The 25,205-nt window shown below is 44.6% G+C and overlaps 1 protein-coding gene and 1 non-coding gene across 3 annotated transcripts in view; one reads left to right on the top strand and one right to left on the bottom strand.

Moving 5' to 3' along the window:
- The window catches only part of LOC119841334, a 91,900-nt gene that overhangs the window by 16,908 nt on the left and 49,787 nt on the right, over positions 1–25,205 (bottom strand). Inside the window, exon 3 of one of the 2 annotated variants that reach the window (XR_006275288.1) lies at positions 16,522–19,376. The exons of the other annotated variant lie outside the window; for it this stretch is intronic. This is a non-coding gene — a transcript (uncharacterized LOC119841334). Of the gene's footprint in view, positions 1–16,521; positions 19,377–25,205 lie in introns of those variants that run through there. 2 annotated transcript variants of the gene reach the window in all.
- Positions 1–25,205, top strand: part of LONP2 (lon peptidase 2, peroxisomal) — a 93,985-nt gene that overhangs the window by 65,452 nt on the left and 3,328 nt on the right. Inside the window, exons 13-14 of the mRNA XM_038368688.2 lie at positions 20,840–21,047; positions 24,038–24,228. Coding sequence (XP_038224616.1) covers positions 20,840–21,047; positions 24,038–24,228 — 399 coding nt within the window. The remainder of the gene's footprint in view (positions 1–20,839; positions 21,048–24,037; positions 24,229–25,205) is intronic.

Below are 25,205 nucleotides of genomic sequence, written 5' to 3'. Positions count from 1 at the left end.
TCCTCCCGGTCCACAGGCAGCAGCAGTTCTTACCCCAGCCTGGTCTCCACTTATAGCCATCCTTTGATGGGCCGGGCGAGGCCAGCCAACCCGAACAGCCTGCCCACCAGTGCCACAGCAGGTGCAGTGGGCACCAGGGCCTCCGGTGCAGCCCCTGGTGGGAGCTTGCTCAGTGGCCAGAGCTTCAGAAGCACCGTCGGCCTCCCTCTCCAGACCCCCGAGAAAGGAGGTGGTGGGACGTGCGTCCTCGGCCCCGTGCCCGGAGTCTGACCAGGTGGTGGACCCTCCAGTGCCGGTTGACATCCAGAGCACCGCACCGGCCTCTTCGCCCTGCCCGAAGGAGGCGATTGTGGCCCCGCACCCCTCGATCCCGCAGGAGGACTTCAGGGCCTAGCAAGAACTCTTAGAGGGTGGCAGCAAGGCTCCACCTCCAGGCAGAGGAGATGGAGGAGCCCTCCGACTCCCTGTTTAACGTGTTATCCCCAATGGCACCGGGTAGGGTGGCCTTGCCTCTCCTTGAAGGGGTGGCTAAGATTTCAAATGCCCTGTGGCAAACACCGGCCTCGTTGGCCCCCATCTCTAAAAAGGCAGAAGGCAAGTATTTTGTACCGGCTGAGGGTCATGAGTACTTGTATACCCACCCAGCACCCATCTCCCTGGTGGTAGAGTCGGTCAATCACACGGAACGGCAAGGTCAGCCAGCCCAGACCCCAAAGAACAAAGTCTCTTGGAGACTGGACTCTTTCGGAAGGAAAGTTTATTCATCTTCGAGCTTCCAGTTATGAGTGGCAAACTATCAGGCTCTCCTGGGCTCGTATGAATTCAAACTGTGGGGCTCCCTGCCCAAGTTTGAGGACTCCCTCCGGGAGCGTGATAGGAAGAAGTTCCAGGCGCAAGTGGAGGAAGGGGCAGCGGCCGCTAGGGCGTCCCTGCAGGCAGCATCGGATGCTGTGGACACGGCCGTGTGATCAATGGCCTCTGCAGCGTCCATGAGATGAGAGTCATGGCTCCTGCTCTCTGGGCTGTCCAGTGAGGCGCAGTCTTTCATGCAGGATCTCCCGTTTGACGGGAAAGCTCTGTTTGCGGAGGAAACAGATACAAGGCTGCATGGCATGACAGACTCCCGCACGAAGCTCAGTGGTTTGAGCATTAGCTTGCTAAGCCCAGGGTTGTGAGTTCAATCCCTGAGGGGGCCATTTGGGGCAAAAATTGGGGATTGGTCCTGCTTTGAGCAGGGGGTTGGACTAGATGATCTCCCGAGGTCCCTTCCAACCCTGATATTCTATGATTCTAAGTACGACCCTCCAGACTCTGGGCCTCTATGTCCCGGCTCCAGCAAAACCTAAGTTCAAGCCGCAGCAAACTCCCACCCAGGCCGCCCTCCCGAAGTACGCCGCCGCCCATAAGAAGCAGCGGACTATCAGAGACTCCCTCAGAGACAGTCTCGGCCTGACCCCCGGCCTGGGTCCTCCCAGGGCAAGTAGGTGGGAAAAAGGCATTTTTGATGGGACGCTCGGGGGCACCCCGCCAGTCCTCATCAGGGATCCACCCCCAATAAAGCTTCCCTTCTCCAACCAGTTGCATGCTTTCCTCCTGGAATGGTCGCAGCTAACCTCAGACAGATGGCTCATCAACACCATCTCCTGGGGTTACACCCTCAAGTTTACTTCCTCCCTGCCCGACCACCCCCCATCCCCCTTGGGGGACCCCTTGCACGAAGCTTTGCTTGAGCAGTAGGTGAGGCGGCTCCTAGGTCTAGGTGCAGTAGAGGTGGTGACCGAGGAGTTCATGGGCAAGGGATATTACTCCCATTATTTCCTTATCCTGAAGGCCAAAGGGGGGCTCGGGCCCATCCTGGACCTCCGACGTCTGAACCAGTACATGGTGAAGCTCAAGTTCCCCATGATCTCCCTGGCCTCCATCCTCCCCTCCCTGGATCCCGGGGACTGGTACGCTGCCCTCGATCTACAGGATGCATACTTCCACATCCACATATTCGAGGGGCACAGGCATTTCTTCCGTTTCATGGTGGGACCGATTCATGGTCCTCCCATTTGGTCTGTCCACTACCCCCAGGGTGTTTACAAAATGCATGTAGGTGGAGGCGGCCTATCTCAGTCAGTGCGGGTGGGGGGTCCAGATATTTCCCTATCTAATTGGCTTGTTGAGGGCACCTCCTGGTTGCAGGTGAGGGATCGTGTGGCACTCCTCCTGTACACATGCACCGTCTTGGGCCTGTTGGTAAAGGACACCAAGTCCACGTTAGTCCCGCTCCATCGCATAGAGTTTATCGGGGCACTCCTGGACGCAGTGTCGGCCAGGGCCTCTCTCCTGCCAGACAGATTCGAGACCCTGAAAGGTCTCATCGACTTGGTCACAAGGTTCCCGGTGACAACAGCCAGGGTTTGCCTACAACTCTTGTATCATATGTCGGTCTGCATGTATGTCGTCCGTTATGCCAGACTCAGAATGAGGCCCCTCCAGCTCTGGTTGGCTTCGAAGTTCTCCCAGGCCACAGACAGGATGGACAAGGTCCTCACCATGCTGGACTTCGTGATCACCTTCCTAGGGTGGTGGTCTGCCCCAAACAACATGCTCCAAGGGGTCCCGTTCAGGGACCGGGCCCCGTTGTTGGAGCTGGTGTCCAATGCGTCGGACCTGGGCTTGGGGGGCCCATGTGAGGAACTTTCAGACCTAAGGCCTATGGTCGGCTCAAGATCAAGACCTAACCTTACATAACCACATCAAGGAGCTCAGGGCGGTGCGGCTGGTGTGTATGGCCTTCCGCTCGCATTTGGAGGGCAAGATAGTCAGGGTCCTCACGGACAACACGGCCTCAGTGTTCTATATCAACAGGCAAGACGGGGCCCGATCCTCTGCTGCAAAGCTCTCAGGCTGTGGGACTTCGGTGTAGCCCACGACATCCACCTGAAGGCCTTCCACCTACCAGGCACCCACAATGAGAGGGCGGATTGCTTGAGCAGTAACATGAGTGGTCGCAACACAAGTGGTCCCTCCACCCGGAAGTGGCCCACTGGCTCTTCTGAAGGTGGGAAACTGGCCAGGTGGACCTGTTCGTGACTTCGCAGAACTAGCGATGCCCCCGGTTCTGCTCTAGTGGGGGCGTGGGCAGGGCACTATCTCCAATGCCTTTCTCCTGTCCTGGTCAGGCCGGCTTCTCTACGCCTTTTCTCCCATTCCCTCTAATCAGTAGGGTCCTGGAGAAGATAAAGACGGACAAGGCCCAGGTCCTCCTGATTGCCCTGGCATGGCCCAGGCAGCATTGGTACGGGTCTCTCACGGGCCTGGTGTTAGCACTGCCGTGGCCATTTCCGCTCCACCTGGACTTGCTCTCTCAGGACCAGGGCCGCCTCCTCCATCCCAACCTGGTGGCTCTTCACCTCGCGGCGTGACTGGTCAGTGGTTAGGTGGAGAGGAAAGAGCATGCTCAGAACAGGTTCAGTGCATCCCCCTCGAAAGTAGAAGGCCCTCCACTCACCGCGCTTCTTTGGTGAAGTGGTCCCAGTTTTCTAGGTGGGCGACGAACCGGGGTGTCTTCCCAGTGACCGCCCCGATCCACCTTATCCCTTGATTACTTCCTCCACTTGAGGGACCAGGGCCTGGCACCCTTATCAGTCAAGGTGCACCTGGCAGCCATATCGGTCTTCCATCCACCGGTGCAAGGGCACACGGTATTTTCCCATGCTATGACTGGCCAGTTTCTTCAGGGTTGGATTGTCTTTTTCCATATTCTAGACCCCTGGTCCTGCAGTGGTACCTAAACCTGGTGTTGGCTTGTCTCACAGGGCCCCTGTTTGAACCACTGGCCACGTACTCCTGGTCTCACCTCTCGTGGAGGGTGGCCTTCCTAGTTGCAATCACGTTGGCCAGGCAAGTCTCGGAGCTTAGGGCTCTGACCTCCAAGCTGCCGTACACCATCTTTCATAAAGACAAGGTCCAGCTCCTCCCATACCCTGCGTTCCTCCTGAAGGTGGTCTCCCCCTACCACATGGGTCAGGACATTTTTTCTAGTGGTCCTCTGCCCCAAGACTCACATGTCCAGTGAGGAGCGCTGTCTCCATACGCTCGATGTGCAGGCGGGCTCTGGCTTTCTACCTCGAGCAGACCAAGCCGTTCAGAAAGTCCTCGCAACTGTTCGTCACCTCGGCTGAGCGCGCGAGGGGCCAGCTGATTTACACTCGGCAGCTTTCCAATTGGATCACTTTGTGCATCCGTTCCTATTCTGAGCTGCCAAGTGCCCCCCCTGCCACCCATTGTGAAGGCACACTTGACTCGGGTGCAGGCCTTGTCTGCTGCCTTCGTGGCCCACGTCCCCATCCAGGACATTTGTAGGCTGCCACGTGGTCTTCGATTCACACGTTCACCTCGCAATATGCAGTCATCCCCCAAACCAGGGATGACACTGGGTTCGGCAGGGCTGTTCTCTGTCCTGGGAACTTGTGAACTTCTACCCACCTCCAACAGATATAGCTTGGAATCACCTGTTGTGGAATACACATGATCAATCACTCGAAGAAGAAAAGACAGTTACCTTTTCCGTAACTGGTGTTCTTCGAGATGTGTTGCTCATGTCTATTCCACATCCCATCCTCCTTCCCCTCTGTCAGAGTTGTCTGGCAAAAAGGAACTGAGGGTGGGGGGAGCGTGCAACTCCTCTTATACCATGCCAGGCAAACGCCACTCCAGGGGTCGCGGAGGGCACTCTCCTCACCCCCCTCTCCCCATGGGTACTGCTAGGGGAAAAATTTCTGGCACCGGTGCATGTAACAAACACACACACCTATTGTGGAATAGACAGGAGCAACGCATCTTGAACACCAGTTACGGAAAAGGTAACTGTCTTTTATTGATCAGCAAATGGTGGCTGTAATACTCCATAAATCAGCATCTGCTACCACAAGAGAGTAAAACAGTTGCTGATGCAGAGAGCCATGTTTGTTTTCTTAATTCTGGAGTAGGGTGCAATGAACCAATAAGGAATAAAAATCAACGGCAGACTAATGGGATGTGAAATGCTTGCTTCTAGTAGCTTGTCCCTGAAGTTCCCTCTCACTGTGATGGGAGGGCCAGACTATGAAGGGATTTGGAGGAGAAAGAGGCAGCTGGGGATGCATGGACTGGGGAGGAAAACGAGTTAATTGTTTGGGATTGAGCTTGAGGGGGTGCAGAGTGTAAACCTGTCAGGGATGAAGAGATTGGTGGTAATGGAGAGAAAGGGAAATGAGGAGACTGGTAGAGAGGAGGAAACAATGGGATTGAATGTGTCAGAAAGGATGATGAAAAAGTGATTGATGGTAGCAGGGAAAGCTGAGAGAATTTGGGGGAAGGGAGGAGGACTCAAAGTGAAATGCTGGGTAATAATGTAAATTTATGTCTGTCTTTGGTGGGATAAGCTCATATTAGCAATTTTGGCCTCTGCACTTGCACATTGGGAGATAGGAAGTAGAGGAACTTGCTAGTTAAATCAAAATCATTTGCCTTTCAGCAGTCTCCGTCCTTTCATTTCAGTCCCACAGAAATCTCCATGCCAACCCCAACTATAGAATTTGGGCAGATGACAATTTGAGAGAATTTGATTTAAGAGGATTCCTTTTAAATCTCTCACCTAGTGTTAATATGACTGTGTTTAATTGTAAGTGGCCATCAAATTATTTGTAATGTTGTCTACAGCTTTCACAGGAATTGCTTCTGCTGTCTTTCCTTTGATCCTATTGCTTTTGGAAACAAGAAATGAGTGAAATACAGGAAGGGTCTTTCAAGTAAAGAACATTTTATATCATCTTCTCAATTATACAGATTTATTTTGACTACTGAAAATTTGGTTTTAAGGGTAGAATCTGAAGGGATCACCTGAGTATTACTTGAATTTTTAATGCTTTAAGTGCAGATTTTTCTAAAGCTATTACAGTGACCAATGGATTTAAATATTCAAGGGATTCAAAGCCTAGACAAATGGTGATCACTGACTGGACAAGTCTGCTCTGTTGCTAGTGGAGATTTCATAGTTATAAAAATTTGGGGATAAAACTAAACGATGGCTTTAAATACTGCAGTGTCAACAAGGACACTCTCTGTGTATCCCAACAAAAGTTCATTTCTCTCTCTCTCTCTCTCTCTCTCTCTCTCTCTCACACACACACACACACACACACACACACACACACACACACACACACACACACACACACACACACACACACACACACACACACACACACACCAGTTTCCCATCAAAAAGAAGAGTGGTTCTTCAATCCTTTCAAAATGGTTTCATTTCTTTCTATTCTTTATTCAGGTTACAGACCAAAAAAAAAGAGATATCCCAGCATTTTGATTTATGACTTTCATCATAAATCTCAGTTATTTCAATTTGGAAATAGTTCTAGAAGAGGTTGTTCAACTGGGAAAAGGAGTACACCTGTTTTGCATACTGTTTTTGCTAATTTGTCACATTTTCCCAAATATTTTAATTGTTCTTCAGGGATAAATATTACATGTCAAAGTTTTAAACCTTGTTTCTAATTCTAAATGTACAAATATGCAAGTGCCACTATTTGCATGTAAACATTTTTGACATACTTGGAAGTCAGGGATCCAAACCAAATGGCATATATAGGAATGGAGATGAAGCCAGGCAAAGCCTTAAGCTTCTAAGCACTTGGAGATTTCTCTCTCTCTCTCATCTATTACTTGAACTATGTATTATTAGTGAATTTATCCCTGAGCAATACATCAGTTACTGTTTCTGTAACTAGCTGTTGGTAGGCATTACCTAAGGGTGATCCGCTTCCAGGATAACACATTGTGTTGGCTGGTAATTGTATAAGTATCTTGTGATACATAAATATTAATGGGTTCCAGAATATTTCAAAACACTTTTGGTCATGTGAATTTTGTGTGTTCCATTTCTCATATATCAACCTTTTGAGAGCTTCACCTCTGACCTGCATTCTGCCTTATATAATTAGATGAAATCAAGACACAATGAAGGTGATTGTCATGTCAGTACTTAGTTGTAGTGGATCAAGCAAGGAGGAATTGAACACTTAAAGTGATTGGACTAATCTGCCTTCCCCAGGGGTAAATACCTTGGATTGAGACCTTTTTAATAAATTAACCCTATAATTTTATGCTGAGCTCTCCCCATAGTAAGGGACAGAAGGCTAAATCTTCAAACTTAGTGTTGGATGTAGGTGCTCAAGGTGCCACTGAGATTCTCACCTGCTGCTTAACTCTTTAGGCACCTGAAGTTCCTAGGCACCTGATTTCAACCATTAAAGTCCCTTAGGTACCTAGGGTTATGCCAGTGAGCAGTTGCACAGCTGCTTCAGTCTGGGCATCCAGACACTTATCTCATGCCTAAGCCCCCACATGATCCTCCAGCAGCATTGCCACACTTCTCACCTCTGGGGCTCAATTTGGTAGGCATGTTCAGAGGCTGCCTAAACTCCCACAAAACAGCCCAATGGATGTTTGGGGGTAAGGGGAAGGGTGAGGAAGAAGTCTCCCTTATAATCTTGAGATGTGGAATACCTGGATTCAATTCCCTCCTCTATCCGATTTAGAGAGGGCGTTTGAACTTGGTGATTGCCCGACCTACTGGACTACATTCTCTCTCTGTCACCCAATGGCTATTTAATTATTTTTACACAGTGGAACAGCTTCAGCAGATTGAGAGAAACCCACACCAGAATAACCCTTATCCCAGTGGCTAGGTCACTGTCCCTTATCCCAGTGGCTAGGTCACTCGCCTAACACAAATGAGTTCCCTAACCATTGAGCTAAAGGTTGTAATGGAAGCTGCTGCCTTCTCTTGTCCCTCCTCCCTTGTATTTCATGCAAAAAAAAAAAAAAAAAAAAGCTTTGGTTCGTAACTCCAGGAGATCTCATTTTTAGGCACCTGACTCTCTACCCCTCCCCCCCATGTGTTGTATAGGGAGTCTAAGTTCCTAACTTTGGGCTGTGGATTCCATTGGATGGTGAGGCATGTAAGGATTAGGTCTGCAGTGTCCAAGTCCCTTTGTGGATATAGCCCTCTGTTCATAATCGTAAGGTTAATTCACAACACACAATAATCTTTGCAGGTTATTTTAAAGAACAAAATCTACATTTCATTGAGTGTCAAAATAGCCTGATTACAGATTTGAAACAAATCGTGTAATGAGGCTTTGGAAGAATCATAACAGTGAAACAGTAGCAAGTGAAACATTATCAATACCGCATTAAAAACTCACCAGTCTTTTCTGTGAACATAACATGAGTGAGGATAGAGTGGTATAATGCTCTTAAACCCAGAAGCAGGTAGATCAATTGTGCTTGGAAGTGGAACGCCGTGGTGCCATGAAAGTATAGAGTCACACTTCATTAGTGGCACACAAATCTAAAAATTAATGTATTTGAAGGCAGATAAAAAGAAAATAAATGATGGTCTTTTCCTGTATCTGGGCACTTTTAAGGGAGATATTTTCTAACAAATGCATCATAGACTCATAAATTTTAAGATCAGAAGGGACTGTCATGATCATCTAGTCTGACCGCCTGCACGTTTGTTGCTGTGGTGGTTTTTGCAGGTGAAGGGAATCTCACCCAGTTAAAGGAAAACTCCTTCTATGACTGTCCATTGGTAAATGAGGGAATAAATCACAGAAATGCCTACCAGGAAGGAATAGGTTTCAGAGTAGCAGCCGTGTTAGTCTGTATTCGCAAAAAGAAAAGGAGTACTTGTGGCACCTTAGAGACTAACAAATTTATTTGAGCATAAGCTTTTGTGAGCTACAGCTCACTTCATCGGATGCATTTGGTGGAAAATACAGAGGGGAGATTGATATACACACACAGAGAACATGAAACAATGGGTTTTATCGTACACACTGTAAGGAGAGTGATCACTTAAGATGAGCCATCACCAGCAGCAGGGGGAGAAAAGGAGGAAAACCTTTCATGATGACAAGCAAGGTAGGCTATTTCCAGCAGTTAACAAGAACCATCTGAGGAACAGTGGGGGGTGGGGTGGGGAGGAGAAATAACATGGGGAAATAGTTTTACTTTGTGTAATGACTCATCCATTCCCAGTCTCTATTCAAGCCTAAGTTAATTGTATCCAGTTTGTAAATTAATTCCAATTCAGCAGTCTCTCGTTGGAGTCTGTTTTTGAAGTTTTTTTGTTGAAGGATAGCCACCCTCAGATCTGTAATCGAGTGACCGGAGAGATTGAAGTGTTCTCCAACTGGTTTTTGAATGTTATAATTCTTGATGTCTGATTTGTGTCCATTTATTCTTTTATGTAGAGACTGTCCAGTTTAACCAATGTACATGGCAGAGGGTCATTGCTGGCACATGATGGCATATATCACATTGGTAGATGCGCAGGTGAACGAGCCTCTGATAGTGTGGCTGATGTGATTAGGACCTATGATGGTGTCCCCTGAATAGATATGTGGACAGAGTTGGCAACGGGCTTTGTTGCAAGAATAGGTTCCTGGGTTATTGTTTCTATTGTGTGGTGTATGGTTGCTGGTGAGCATTTGCTTCAGATTAGGGGGCTGTCTGTAAGCAAGGACTGGCCTGTCTCCCAAGATCTGTGAGAGTGATGGGTCGTCCTTCAGGATAGGTTGTAGATCTTTGATGATGTGTTGGAGAGGTTTTAGTTTGGGGCTGAAGGTGATGGCTAGTGGCGTTCTGTTGTTTTCTTTGTTGGGCCTGTCCTGTAGTAGGTGACTTCTGGGTACTCTTCTGGCTCTGTCAATCTGTTTCTTCACTTCAGCAGGTGGGTATTGTAGTTGTAAGAATGCATGATAGAGATCTTGTAGGTGTTTGTCTCTGTCTGAGGAGTTGGAGCAAATGCGGTTATATAGTAGAGCTTGGCTGTAGACAATGGATCGTGTGGTATGATCTGGATTAAAGCTAGAGGCATGTAGGTAGGAATAGCGGTCAGTAGGTTTCCGATGTAGGGTGGTGGTTATGTGACCATCGCGTATTAGCACCGTAGTGTCCAGGAAGTGGATCTCTTGTGTGGACTGGTCCAGGCTGAGGTTGATGGTGGGATAGAAATTGTTGAAATCATGGTGGAATTCCTCAAGGGCTTCTTTTCCATGGGTCCAGATGATGAAGATGTCATCAATGTAGTGCAAGTAGAGTAGGGGCATTAGGGGACGAGAGCTGAGGAAGCGTTGTTCTAAGTCAGCCATAAAAATGTTGGCATACTGTGGGCCCATCGCAGTTCCTCTGATTTGAAGGTATACATTGTCCCCAAATGTGAAAGATGTAGAGGTGAGGAATTTATGGATTTAGTGCTGATGAGAGATGATGGCTTGAAGACATTCACCAGGCTGTCAGGACAAGCTTCCCTCAGACACTGCCCTGCCCGCATGTCTCAACCCAAATCTGGGTGAGGGGATTCTCCAGAGGATAGCAGGGGTAGTTCAGTCTTTAAGGCCTGTACAGTTCTTGACCTCTGCTGAGTCTGTCAATTAGTACAAAGGATGGTAGGGATAAATGCCTGACACTTGGAATCTGTCCTATTAGAGACCTTGGTTCTGTTCCTGGATATTCCTTAAGTAACCTTGCACAACCTCTTGTTACCTTATTTGTGAAATTGGGAAATGATACCCTTGCCTTGGAGAACAGGCAAGTATGAGGCCTTGATCAGGAATGAAGGTTATGAAATACACAAATATTAACACAATTCAGTAGAACAATTGAGACTCTTGGTGTCCTGGCCCCCAGCCCACTGCACCATTCTGTAGGCCAAAGCGTAGTCTATGGGGTGGACTTGCTCAGGAGTCTACCTGAGATGCATAAAGGCCTGACAGGTTCCCAAATGCATGAGTGTCAGGCACCTGGTCTCCAAAGCAAGAGCAATAAAATGTTGGACCATTGTTAGGAACTTATCCCTGAGCAATACCAGACAGAACTCAAATAATCCTTGGTTTTGTTTATTACTGGACTTTCCTTACTACTCTGGGTGAACAGATGTTTGTTTAATACTCTAATAATAGGTGATGAGAAATACGTATACTGTAGCTAAAGCAAATTCCAGGGATTGGTCATTGTGGCTTCTATTAGGCGACATGTCTTGTAGAGTTTTTAGTAGATTAAATGATCCTAGAGACTTTTAAAAATGCCATATAAGCGAAATCAAGTCTCTTATATACAAACAATATTCTTTTTTTAAAAAAAGTTCTAACTAAATCATTTGATCTGTGAATAAATGCAAACAGCTTAATGTCTTGCCTAAGTCCAAAGGTACTGTGCCCTCTGATCTTCCATCCTGCCACTTCCCATAGCAAGCAGGATATAATTCAGGAGCCAGTCTCAAGTAGCGCAGTTACAGCTTTCATATACGAGCCATCAAACTGAAAAATAAAGTGAACATTAAGAAAATCTATGGCTATGGGTCAAATGTAGTGTGGTACTAAGTGCTTTGCAACACAGACAAAGCATAGAACACAAAATCAGAAATGTCAAAGTACTGAAAAGGAGTATGTGGAGTTTAAGTTCCCTTTTGTGAGGGGATAATAGCTTCAAATACATTTTGTTGCCTTATACCAACTTTAATTCTTACACATGTGATAAGTGTTTGCCTGCACATGACTAAGCTGGCTGGCCCTGCAAGCAAAACAGTCCCTCTGAGAGACAGTGTGAGAATCAGCTGCCTTTCGGCTTGTCTTCACTTAAGTTGACCTAAGTTATGCTACTCCAGCTATGTGAACAATGTCACAGGAGTCGATGTCACGTAGGTCAACTTACCCCAGTGTCTTCACTGCGCTGCGTTGATGGGAGATGCACTCCAGTCAACTTATCTTACTCTTCTCGGAGAGCTGAAGTACTGGAGTCGTTTGGAGAGCACTCTGCCATCAATTTAGCATGTCTTCACTAGACCCACTAAATCGACACCCGCTGCATCAGTTGCAGCAGAGTCGATCTGTGTTTCTTTCATGCACATCCTTTTGGCCAGTAATCACTGGCATCAGCTGTAGAATGAACAGTTCTTCACTCATTTTAACTGCAGAAAGGAAGTTGTTTTGTACTTGTTAGCCCTGGTCTACACTAGGCGTTGAGGTCGAATTTAGCAGCGTTAAATCGATATAACCCTGCACTTGTCCATATGACGAAGCCCTTTTTTCGACTTAAAGGGCTCTTAAAATCGATTTCCTTACTCCACCCCTGACAAGGGGATTAGCGCTGAAATCGGTTTTGCTGGGTCGAATTTGGGGTACTGTGGACGCAATTAGATGGTATTGGCCTCCGGGAGCTATCCCAGAGTGCTCCATTGTGACCGCTCTGGACAGCACTCTCAATTCAGATGCACTGACCAGGTAGACAGGAAAAGGCTCGTGAACTTTTGAATTTCAGTTTCCTGTTTGGCCAGTGTGGCAAGCTGCAGGTGACCATGCAGAGCTCATCAGCAGAGGTGACCATGATGGAGTCCCAAAATCGCAAAAGAGCTCCAGCATGGACCGAACAGGAGGTACGGGATCTGATCGCTGTATGGGGAGAGGAATCCGTGCTATCAGAACTAAGTTCCAGTTTTCGAAATGCCAAAACATTTGTGAAAATCTCCCAGGGCATGAAGGACAGAGGCCGTAACAGGGACCCGAAGCAGTGCCGCGTGAAACTTAAGGGGCTGAGGCAAGCCTACCAGAAAACCAGAGAGGCGAACGGCCGCTCCGGGTCAGAGCCCCAAACATGCCACTTCTATGATGAGCTGCATGCCATTTTAGGGGGTTCAGCCACCACTACCCCAGCTGTGTTGTTTGACTCCTTCAATGGAGATGGAGGCAACACGGAAGCAGGTTTTGAGGATGAGGAAGACTATGATGATGAGGTTGTAGATAGCTCACAGCAAACAAGCGGAGAAACCGGTTTTCCCGACAGGAATTGTTTCTCACCCTGGACCTGGGGCCAGTACCCCCCGAACCCACCCAAGGCTGCCTCCCGGACCCACCAGGCGGAGAAGGGACCTCTGGTGAGTGTACCTTTTAAAATACTATAAAAGGTTTAAAAGCCAGCATGTTTAATGATTAATTTGCCCTGGCATTCGTGGCTGTCCTGGATATACTCCCAAAGCCTTTGCAAAAGGTTTCTGGGGAGGGCAGCCTTATTCCATCCACCATGGTAGGATACTTTACCACTCCAGGCCAGTAGCACGTACTCAGGAATCATTGTAGAACAAAGCATTGCAGTGTGTGTGTTTTCTGGCGTTCAAACAACATCCATTCTTTATCTCTCTGTGTTATCCTCAGGAGAGTGATATCATTCATGGTCACCTGGTTGAAATAGGGTGCTTTTCTTAAGGGGACATTCAGAGGTGCCCGTTCCTGCTGGGCTGTTTGCCTATGGCTGAACAGAAATGTTCCCCGCTGTTAGCCATGCGGTGGGGGGGAGGCAAAATGCGACCTTGTAACGAAAGCACATGTGCTATGTATGTAATGTTAACAGCAAGGTTTACCATGAAACAGTGTACCCATTGTTCTATAAAATGTCTTTTCAAATACCAGTGTCCCTTTTTTTTTCTCCACTAGCTGCATGTGTTTCAAGGATCACAGGATCTTCTCCTTCCCAGAGGCTAGCGAAGATTAGAAGGTGAAAAAACCGCACACGCGATGACATGTTCTCTGAGCTCATGCTGTCCTCCCACACTGACAGAGCACAGACGAATGCATGGAGGCAGACGATGTCAGAGTGCAGGAAAGCACAAAACGACTGGGAGGAGAGTTGGAGGGCTGAAGAGAGTAAGTGGCGGGCTGAAGAGAGGGCTGAAGCTGAAAGGTAGTGGCAGCGTGATGAGAGGAGGCAGGATTCAATGCTGAGGCTGCTGGAGGATCAAACTAATATGGTCCAGCGTATGGTTGAGCTGCAGGAAAGGCAGCAGGAACACAGACCACCGCTACAGCCCCTGTGTAACCAACCTCCCTCCTCCCCAAGTTCCATAGCCTCCTCACCCAGATGCCCAAGAACGCGTTGCAGGGGCCTCCGGCCACCCAGCCACTCCACCCTAGAGGATTGCCCAAATAACAGAAGGCTGGCATTCAATAAGTTTTAAACTTTTAAAGTGCTGTGTGGCCTTGTCCTTCCCTCCTCCACCACCCCTCCTGGGCTACCTTGGTAATTATCCCCCTATTTGTGTGATGAATTAATAAAGAATGCATGAATGTGAAGCAACAATGACTTTATTGCCTCTGCAAGCGGTGATCGAAGGGAGGTGGGGAGGGTGGTTAGCTTACAGGGAAGTAGAGTGAACCAAGGGGCGGGGGGGTTCATCAAGGAGAAAGAAACAGAACTTTCACACCGTAGCCTGGCCAGTCATGAAACTGGTTTTCAAAGCTTCTCTGATGTGCACCGCACCCTCCTGTGCTCTTCTAACTGCCCTGGTGTCTGGCTGTGCATAACCAGCAGCCAGGCGATTTGTCTCAACCTCCCACCCCATCATAAATGTCTTCCCCCTTACTCTCACAGATACTGTGGAGCGCACAGCAAGCAGTAATAATAGTGGGAATATTGGTTTTGCTGACGTCTAACCGAGTCAGTAAACTGCGCCAGCGCGCTTTTAAATGTCCAAATGCACATTCTACCACCATTCTGCACTTGCTCAGCCTGTAGTTGAACAGCTCCTGACTACTCTCCAGGCTGTCTATGTATGGCTTCATGAGCCATGGCATTAAGGGGTAGGCTGGGTCCCCAAGAATAACTATAGGCATTTCAACATCCCCAACGGTCATTTTCTGGTCTGGGAAGAAAGTCCCTTCCTGCAGCTTTTGAAACAGACCAGAGTTCCTGAAGATTCCTTGGTGCTCTGGTGCCAAGATAGGGATATGGGTTCCGTCTATGGCCCCACCACAGTTAGGGAATCCCATTGCAGCAAAGCCATCTACTATGACCTGCACATTTCCCAGGGTCACTACCCTTGATATCAGCAGATCTTTGATTGCGTTAGCTACTTGCATCACAGCAGCCCCCACAGTAGATTTGCCCACTCCAAATTGATTCCCGATTGACCGGTAGCTGTCTGGTGTTGCAGGCTTCCACAGGGCTATTGTCACTCGCTTCTCAACTGTGAGGGCTGCTCTCATTTTGGTATTCTTGCACCTCAGCGCAGGGGAAAGCAAGTCACAAAGTTCCATGAAAGTGCCCTTACGCATGCAAAAGTTTCGCAGCCACTGGGAATCGTACCAGACCTGCAACACTACGCGGTCCCACCAGTCTGTGCTTGTTTCCAGAGCCCAGAATCGGCGTTCCACCGCATGAACCTGCCCCATTGGCACCATGATGCCCACATTGGCAGGGCCCATGCTTTGAGAGAAGTCTGTGTCCATGTCCTCATCACTCTTGTCTCCGCGCTGATGTCGCCTACTCGCCCGGTTTCGCTTTGCCAGGTTCTGGTGCTGCATATACTGCTGGATAATGCGTGTGGTGTTTAATGTGCTCCTAATTGCTAAAGTGATCTGAGCGGGCTCCATGCTTTCCGTGGTATGGCGTCTGCACAGAAAAAAGGCACAGAACGATTGTCTGCTGTTGCCCTGACGGAAAGAGGGGCGACTGACAACATGGCTTACAGGGTTGGCTTACAGGGAATTAAAATCAACAAAGGGGGTGGCTTTGCGAGAAACTGAATGGCCGCCTCAAGGATAGAACTCAAAACTGGGTTTAGCAGGCCGTTGATTTCACAGGGGGAGGGAGGAGAAAATGAATACAAAACAAATCTGGTCTGTTTCCTCTTTTGAACCACTTCGTCTATCTTTATACATCATGCTGGCAGCAGACTGTTCAGTACGACCGCTAGCCATCGTCACCTCCTGGGTGCTCAGCAGAAGACGGTGCAGTATGACTACTGGCCATCGTCTTCTGCTGGATGCAAATTAAAAGACAGTGCACTGCTGGTAGGACTCAATCGCCATGAGACGAAACAAGGGAAATGACCTGGCTGAGTCACTCCCATGTTTGCCCAGGCGCCCGGTTAAAAGAGCACCCAAGACTACGTCGATGACGGCTGCCAGTCATACTGCCTGCTGCCAAAAGGCAATAAACTGCTGTTGTGTAGCAATGCAGTACCATGTCCGCCAGCACCCAGGAGGCATATGGTGACGGTTAGCTGAGCGGGCTCCATGCTTGCCGTGGTATGGCGTCTGCACAGGAAATTTAAGAAAAAAGGTGCAAAACGATTGTTTGCCGTTGCTTTTACGGAGGGAGGGAATGGGGGCCTGATGATATGTACCCAGAACCACCTGCAACAATGTTTTAGCCCCATGAGGCACTGGGATTTCTACCCAGAATTCAAATGGGCGGTGGAGACTGCGGGAACTGTGGGATAGCTGCCTACAGTGCAAAGTTCCAGAAGTCGACTGTTGCCTCGGTACTGTGGACACAGTCCACCGACTACATGCACTTAGAGCATTTATGTGGGGACACACATACTCGACTGAGTAAAAACGCTTTCTACAAAACCGACTTCTATAAATTCGACCTAATTTCGTAGTGTAGACATACTCTTAGGCAGGAAAGGGAACTTATGAAAGCCAAACATTAAGAAACCTTTGCATTCAGTTTTTATTATACTTCAGTGATGGGATGGATTACTGCCTGAATATTGCATTGTTAATTGTGTTTGGATGTCCATTTAGTAGGAGGAGCCTTGATCAATAAAATAAACAGGAGTACAACACACCCTTCCTTATGCTTATCTCAAACTGATCAAAATCATGTTGTTCAGATAGGGCTGGAGGAAGGTAGGCCTGTATTTGAGCTGTGAGATACCTGAGAATTTTGGTAGCCTTGGAAGCTGTTTATAGGGAGGCATCTGAGGAAGGCTAGAATACTTAGGCTATGCCTACACTAGGTGTGCTTTAGTGGTATGGGTATACTAGCATAGCTGCACTTAGTACCAAAATAGTAAAACCACCCCTCATGAATGAAACAAGCTATCCCAGTAAAAGTGCAGTTTTGCCAGTATGGCTGCATCTAAATCACAGACTTCTGCCGGCAGAGCTGTTGGTCATGGATCACACCTCTGTTCACTCATGACCAACAGGTAATACCAGCAAAAGTTTGTAAACATAGCTTTAGTGTCACAACCTGGCCCAGTCCAGTAGACCCAACTGCTGAATCTCATATACTCACTGTTCCTAGACGTGGGTATATAAAGCACACTCTCCTGGCCAATCTTCTGGCACATGGTGGTGGATGATCCCCTTTCACAGGGAACATTCCCCTTTAAATAAAACCATAGATCCTTTTGGCCAAAGCTAAGGTACTCCAGCCCCTCCCCCCAGCCAGACTTCTTTGTAGACAGTTCATTGGTCTTGTGTATGGATCAATAGTTGAGAGACAGAGTTGATCGGTCTTGATGGCTGTCTCATTGAAAGTCATCTTCAAGGTGTGTTTCACCTTTTCTGGCAGGACCAGTGTCTACAATAGACTGGCCTCATTAAGGCCGGCTGCTTTTACAACACAGACTACAAACTGGCAGGGTAGGGAAGGATCTTGGGAAGGGTCTCCTGAGCAATACTTTTTTAACTGTTTATTGTTCTTTGATTTCCAAGTTACTGGCCTGGGAAAATAGAGTTTACAGCTTTGATGGAGACATAAAATAGGATCTTCAAAATCAATAGCTTCCCCCCGCCCGCTTGTCTTTAAGGTGTGCGACAGAATGGTCTAGTCACTGACCAGGTCGCATATAGGGTTTATAAAATTCTTACCTAGCTACATTCTTAATTATTATATGACAGCTCAATATCTGCCACATTAAACTTTTAAAAACATTATTCTCAAATCTCCTTCATTTCAGTCCCATATTTCCCTACAAATTTCTACACAAGTTTAATGTCCATTCTATTTATTGTTGAAAGTTATTTACATCAGAAATGCAGAAACATAAAACAAAGGTTACAGTAAGAATTATTTACATTAAAGGGATGAATTTCATAGCATTTTAAGCTTCTTTATGAATAATTTTTGGTGTTCTTCAGTTAGGGTCTTTCTCCACATTGCATATCATATTTGAGCCTGGCAGGTTGTGAACTATGGTCATAAATTTAGAGGCAGGATTTTCCAATAGTTAGGATGCTAGCCCGAGACTTGAAAAACATGGGTTCAGTTCCCTGTCCCAGACTTCTTGTGTAGCTGTGGGCAAGTCAATGTCTTTTTGTGCCTCAGTTCGCCATCTGTAAAATGTATTTCCTTACAACCCATAAGAGGGTGCTGTTAGAAGCAATATATTAAAGATGGTGAGGCACTGAGATATCCCATATATGTATCTCAAATAAATAGATTAAATTTAAATATACAAGTCAGGAACAGGAAAAAAAAATTAAAGTTGTAACAGATATTGGATACTGACCATATGACCTGTTATAAGCCTCACCAATGTCATGCGACTCAAGCCAGGAACTAAAAAGCAGTCTTTTACCAGCACTTTTGTTTAGCACATCCTTATTGCAGTAGTGGGCTAGCTTGGTAATCAACCGAGGAGCAACATTAATTCTGTGTAAGCAATTGTTTGTTTTATCACCACTGCCAAATATTTTGGATGCTGTTCAAGAGTACAAATCATTTACAATCTTTACGTTTTTGGTTAACGTGGTAAAGGGGTGGGTTTTTTTATAAATGTCCTGGAAATAACTATAGATTCTTTATTGGAATATAGTATTAATGGGCATTTTCATATAACAACCTAGTATTTTAATCATACTCAGAAAGCTAATCACTATCATGTTTGTAACAAGTCCTCAACTTTCTGCAAAGTTCAGTATTCAGTAAGATAAACAAGAGAATGCCAGGCCATGCTGAAAGGATGACTTTGAGCTTTACTTTTTAGCAGCATTTTATATTGTGTTAATAATATTAAATGATTTAAAGAACATGATGGAAGGTTTTGTGAGAGTCCAGTGAAGGTGTTGAGCTGTACCCACTGCTTTATTAAACCAGCAGAGAGCCTTAATGCTATCAGGAATGGAAATCAGTAGTGGAGGTGGGGAGATGCTCTCTTCATAACTCCTTGAAACAGGCACAATCATGTTAAGAAGTCCTGGGCGGCAGAGTTGGGACTGTGACTATTTTTTTAAGCTAAGAATTTTAGAGAGAAGCCAATCGATGACTAAATTTACAGAATTAGACCATTCTTAACATGGTATGTTGGAGTTTAACACCTGGCTCAGCACTGATTGTATTAGCAAGACAAAGACTAGTGAATTTTTAAAAAATGTAGATTGCAATTTATGGATATATTGTCACAAAACAAAATGGAGTTGACCGTTTGGTACAGACATATTCTCTCACACTTATGTGCAGTGCTTTATATTTTCACAGTGTTTACAGTGTAGTTTATCTTTGGTAGTGGTAACACTTGGAGGATAGCAGACCTAAGAAAACTGTTAGGTTAACAATAATCTGTGCTTTGTAGAGAGTTGGAATTCAAAAGAAACTCATTCCACCACTCTGCAGCTGAGAAGATGCTTTTGCCTTAAATATTTGACGGCATGATAAGGATTTTTTTGCAGAGGAAAGGGATAGCTAGTGTCCCTTTCATTTTACAAAGAATGGTTTGCTTGATTTTAGAGTAGCACAGTTGTGACCCATACAGTGGATGACCTTCCTCGCATTGTATTTGTTTGAAGAGGAGGATGTAACTGGAGTATGCTGTGAAATTAGGACCAGTAGAAATGTTGCATCCATGCTATCGCTGAGGAAATTTTCACTCCATTTGTCTGCAGATTGTAAAAGCACTTCTCCATTCCCTTCCACAAAAAGCCCAGTTGAGGCACTTCTCTTCTGCCTCTGTGAATGAAACTGTTCTCTAGTCTAAAGCATTTAGTTAATAATCCACCTTTTCAGAGCCCTGACTCAAATTATTTTCAATCTCTGCCATTCTATGGGGGGGGCAAAATATTAAAATGGAAAGGAAACTCGTATGCTACCTTCATTTATTTGTATTTCTTTAGGCTATGTCTGCACTACAGCCTATGTTGGAATAACTTGCGTCTCTTGGGGATGTGAATAAACCACCCCGCTGAGCGACATACATTACACTGATGTAGGTGCCCATGTGCGCAGCGCTATGTCAGTGGGAGAGCTCATGAAGGTGGAGTAATTATGCTGATGGGAGAGAGCTCTCTCCCGTCAGCATAGAGCATCTTCACCAGATGTGATGCAGCTGTATCGGTACAGCTATGCCACTGCAGCACTGTACATGTAGACATGGCCTTAGATTTATACACCCATTCTATATAAAGGAGCACTTGCAAATGTTCCTTTTAAAAACATTGTTTGAAATAAACTTTGGGGCAATATTCAAGATTAAAATTTGGTTTTCACAACTGTTCATGTAGGTAAGGCTTTCATGGTGGTAGAATCATAAAAAGCAGACACTAGAGAGGTGAACATGGCCAAAGTGAACTTGTTTAAAAATTGGACCAAGTATTTGCAGAATGGGTCTGATCCAAAGTCTAATAAGTCAAAGGAAAAACTCCCATTGATTTAAGTGAATCTGGATCATCACCTGTTTGCCCAGCTGCATGCCATATATGAGAGCTAGAGCATCCATTGACATACCCTAATGCTGTAACGTATTTTCACACTTGGGGAGAATTATTGCAGGGTGGAATTAGAATGGAATGAGGTTGGAGACTTGCCTTTAGCCTTTCTGTCTAAAATTTAGGAGTTGCTTTGAAGGCATCAGTAAAACTCTGCCCCAGAAAATTAGGTTATTCTAAGAGGTTTCACTTTTAAGTTGTGAATGTTAAAAGTTTCAAAAATATTTCCAAAGCCTTTCTGAGTTGTTCTCTTTCTTGAAAATCATATTATACTCTGAGTTGTTTTCTCTTAGGTATCTGAACGTTTGAATCAGCCAGGAGTAGCCATAGGCTTGGCTTGGACTCCTTTAGGAGGCGAGATCATGTTTGTAGAAGCCAGCCAAATGGATGGAGAAGGTCAGCTTACTCTAACTGGACAGCTGGGGGATGTCATGAAGGAGTCGGCACATCTTGCAATTAGCTGGCTGCGTAGCAATGCAAAGAAATACCAGCTTACTAATGGTATGTAAAAAACACAAAACAAGAATGTTGGTGCGAGCCTAATGCAACATAGAGATGAATACCTGTTGTAACCTCTCACCAAAGAGATGCATATAAGCAATTGTTTTAGTTCCTATGCAAGGCTTATATTTCTGTGATGACCCAAAATATACCATTATATTTTTCAATAATGAATTATAACAAAAAGGTTGCTGATTTACATGAAAAATTGTCTTATTTAATTGATTATCTAAGACACAGAACAATTATATTTACCTTAAAGGAGAAATAAGCTCCTCTCTCCTCCTGTGCTGAAAATGAGACCAGCAAAAAAACACCAGCCACAAATCGTTCTTTTGTGGTTTCTCCTCTGTCCGCTGATGGTTAGCCAGGTCTGGCTACAGTTGAGGATTCAGCCCAGTGTTGTATTTTATTAAGTGGTCTTACTTCTTTAAGGAAACTTTAAGATGTTTAAAATTCTATCCATTTTAAATTTCTAATTTGCTTGCTTTCTGATTCTCTGTTAGCAACCCAGTGCTATGGTGTTTGAGAGTTAAATGTCTCGGGGCAGTGTTTATTTTTCAGAAATAACACTTTTTTTTGTTCTATAAAATAAACCATTTCTATAAAAAGTAGTTTAAAAAAAAAAAAAAACAACTTTGTTTAATAAGCCTTGTAGGCATAGACGTTTTCTCTGGCTTTTTGGGCTGTACTAGAACTATTAAACTGTGAAGCACAAGCATCTTTTATCCATCAATAGCCTGAAAAAAGACTCAGTATGAAAATGAGTTTTAAATCTAGTATGATTTAATCAAAAAAATCAAAAGTTCTAGAAGACTGCAGCTTGCTTTGGTGATCTGTTGTTCTGGGGAGCTGAGTAGCCAAATAGTAAAAACCAACACAATAAACAGGACTAACAGACCTCCTGTTGGTAGTTTCAGCAGAGCGTCCAAGGACCAAATGAACAATTTCTGGCTTGGCTACAACACATAATCTTTAGAGGGTATATCAGGTAGAGTTGTAAATAGAAGCAGAGTTCTATGTGATAATGAGAGGCGTTCTGTGTCCCATACCAGAAGGGCAAGTGGAAAATGTAGACTTCATTCAGATCTTCATTAAGGGTGAGATTAGTTTACAGGTACACGAGTCATTTTCTCTGGAGTTGTGAAGTCTCTGGTCCATAGTGGAAAGATGGTTGTTGGGGTACAGATTACAGTCAAGGTTTATTTTGAACCTATAACTATTTCCAGAAATTATTAGTCCTTTACTGATTCCATGTTCTAGTTTCCTGACTTTTAAATGTTTGAATTTTAACCAACACACTGAATTTCCTGACTTCTAAACATTTAAAAATTTTTGTAAGTAGAACTGTTTACAATCTTGATTCATTCTTGATTATATTTTTTGTCTAGGAATTTAGTATCAGGGTGGATTGATTTATATGAAGGCAATTTCAGTGAAATGTCTCAATTTAACTAATTGATTTTAATAATTTTTTCCATTTGTTCTTCAGTTATTTTCTAAAACAAGGTGCTTTTTCTCATTAGTTGTTATAACCATTCAAACATGTTGATTTGCAGCTAAGTAGAGCCTTTACACTAGATTTGGTACATTTTTTTGCTAGCTAAGAGGATATGCTATAACTATATACATTTATTTAAGCACTTTTATAGCTTAATATTTTCAGATTCTTATTAATTGTACAATTTTAGTATATTAGAAAAAGTGATACATTATTGCTTATATATTAGATAATTAACTTTTTGTTCATGGTTTGTGTTGTGCTGAATTAGAATGGTAACTGGAATTTAATTAAACAGAATAGGACAGAATTTATTTTTATTAAACAAAACAACCTTAACTGTTTTGGACACACACATTTCTCTTCTCAAAAGGTGGTACACATCTACAGCTAAATTATTTGTTATTAAACAGAGATATTACTTTAGTCAGTGAATTAAACTGATTGTTTCAGGTCAGCCTGGGAAAATTTTCAAATATGCCTAAATGAAAGCTGGACTAAATATATGCCTAATTTTCAAATATGCCTAAATGAATGACTGGAGCTGGAATTCCTACTTGCCTATGTTTCTTGAAAATGAGACAATCTTCTAAGTTATTTAGGCTGTCCTTCAAACTTTTAAAACTAGCAGATGTCATGCCCTCCTTCATTTTTTATTGATTGGAAGTGAAAAAAGTGATTTTCCTACTTTTTCAACTTCCAATTGATTTTTCAATGAATATTCTTTTTATGCCTGCAGAAGAGGCTATTGCTGTCAAAAGCTGGTTTTGCGCTTCAACAAACTCTGGTTCCAGGTGTTTGCTAGTGACTTTCTTTTATATTGTGAAATAAGCCAATCAGAGCTCAGATAGGGAGAAGCTATAAAATATAAGGTTGAGACCACCCATGTAGGCTCAGTGAATGATCTTGATGAGATACATGAAAGTGTTGCTCAGAGTCAGAGGCCAGGTCCCACTGCCTGTGATGACTTTGCCTGTCTCTTGAACCCAGTGGCACAGTCCCTGGGTACCCCACAGGATCAAGCCCTTACTATGCTATATGGCTATTATGCAATTTATAATGCTTGACCTCAAAAGTTAGATATTTTACCCCTGATTAATTCTTTATATAGAAAATCAGCCTTTAACTCAAAATTTTTGATGAAGGCTCATGGATTCAGTATATTTATTTCTACTTAAATGTTTTAAGAGATTGTAATAAGTTTAGGCCTTAAAAATATCCAGGTTTTTTTTAGAAAATCATAGATTTTTATCCAGTTTAATATAGATAGCAAGCCACCTTTGGCCTAGGAAAGTTTAGATTTTTGTGGGGCAATGTAGTGTTTTTACTGGGGGCGGGGGTTTCAGGGCCCCCCCCATTTTTAAATGTACTGTTTTCATATAATGCATTTGCTAAGAATTCTAGTTCTCCAGTGGCCTTTTTAGAACAAAGACCAGGAACAACACAGGTTTGAATTTTCCACATTCAAAACCATTCTCTTTTCTTCAAGCTTCTGGAAGTTTTGATCTCCTTGACAACACCGACATCCATCTGCACTTCCCAGCTGGAGCCGTCACAAAAGATGGACCATCTGCTGGAGTTACCATAGTAACCTGTCTTGCCTCACTTTTCAGTGGGCGGCTGGTGCGTTCAGATGTAGCAATGACTGGAGAAATTACACTAAGAGGCCTTGTTCTTCCAGTAAGTCTATTTGGAAAAGTTAACCTATATTAAGATAGCATTGTGAGTTTTTTCCTCTTTATGCCCCCTCTGTAAGATGAAGTAGTAATTTTCTTCATAGCTACTTACCCAGGTGTAAACCTTGCTATCTTGCTACAGTTCATTCCTGGACATTGTCTTTCAGTATAATTAGCACAGATGCATAGAAAAGTCCTAGTTCACATCCAGATGTACGTTATGAAAGTTACCTGATTTTATGCAATTTGCATGAAAAATTTGTTCGTATATGGGTGATATTTTCAGTGGAACAGATAACTTTGATTTATTATTTTTACAAATACACATTTCCTTTGCTAATACTTCCTAAAATTCCTAATATCCATTTACATTTCCTACATCTGTGTTGCAAATTAAAAAGCTTTAGTTCCTGAGGAAGAAAATCAAGTTATTGCTATTGACAGGGTAGTTTTATTATTGTACTCGATGGAGAGAGGATTAGACTCCGGTGATGATAGCATACAGTTTATTTGTACAGTTTGCATAAAATATGCAGATATGCTATGGGTATTGGCAGAAGTTCAACCTAAACCACAAATGTTTTTCTTCCCCCATAGTGTTGAGTACAGTGTAGGTAAAATCTGGCTTTAGTCAAGCCCTAAGCTCTTTATGAGCATAATTATAGCAACTATGTTAAAGAATGAAGGTAAGTTGGCTGTAATTTAGTTATAGTTCTGTACTGCCCAATGTGAGAACAGTATTTTTCACAATTTAAAAATGACCTTTTTAGATGTCTACTTGACTAAGCAGTGTGATGCTGCCATTTATGCCTGTACTAGGGGTGTACATATGTATTCTACATGTCACCAAAAGGAAGACTGCACCATAGTCTTACCTTATAGATCAGTGGTGGGCAACCGCGGCCCGCACCATTTCCCGCAGCTCCCATCACCCAGGAACAGTGAACCGCGGCCACTGGAAGCTGCGGGCGCTGTGCAAAT

This window comes from Dermochelys coriacea, chromosome 12 (assembly GCF_009764565.3).
Source record: "Dermochelys coriacea isolate rDerCor1 chromosome 12, rDerCor1.pri.v4, whole genome shotgun sequence".
Lineage (NCBI taxonomy): Eukaryota > Metazoa > Chordata > Testudines > Dermochelyidae > Dermochelys > Dermochelys coriacea.
This window is presented reverse-complemented; position numbering and strand designations above follow the sequence as displayed.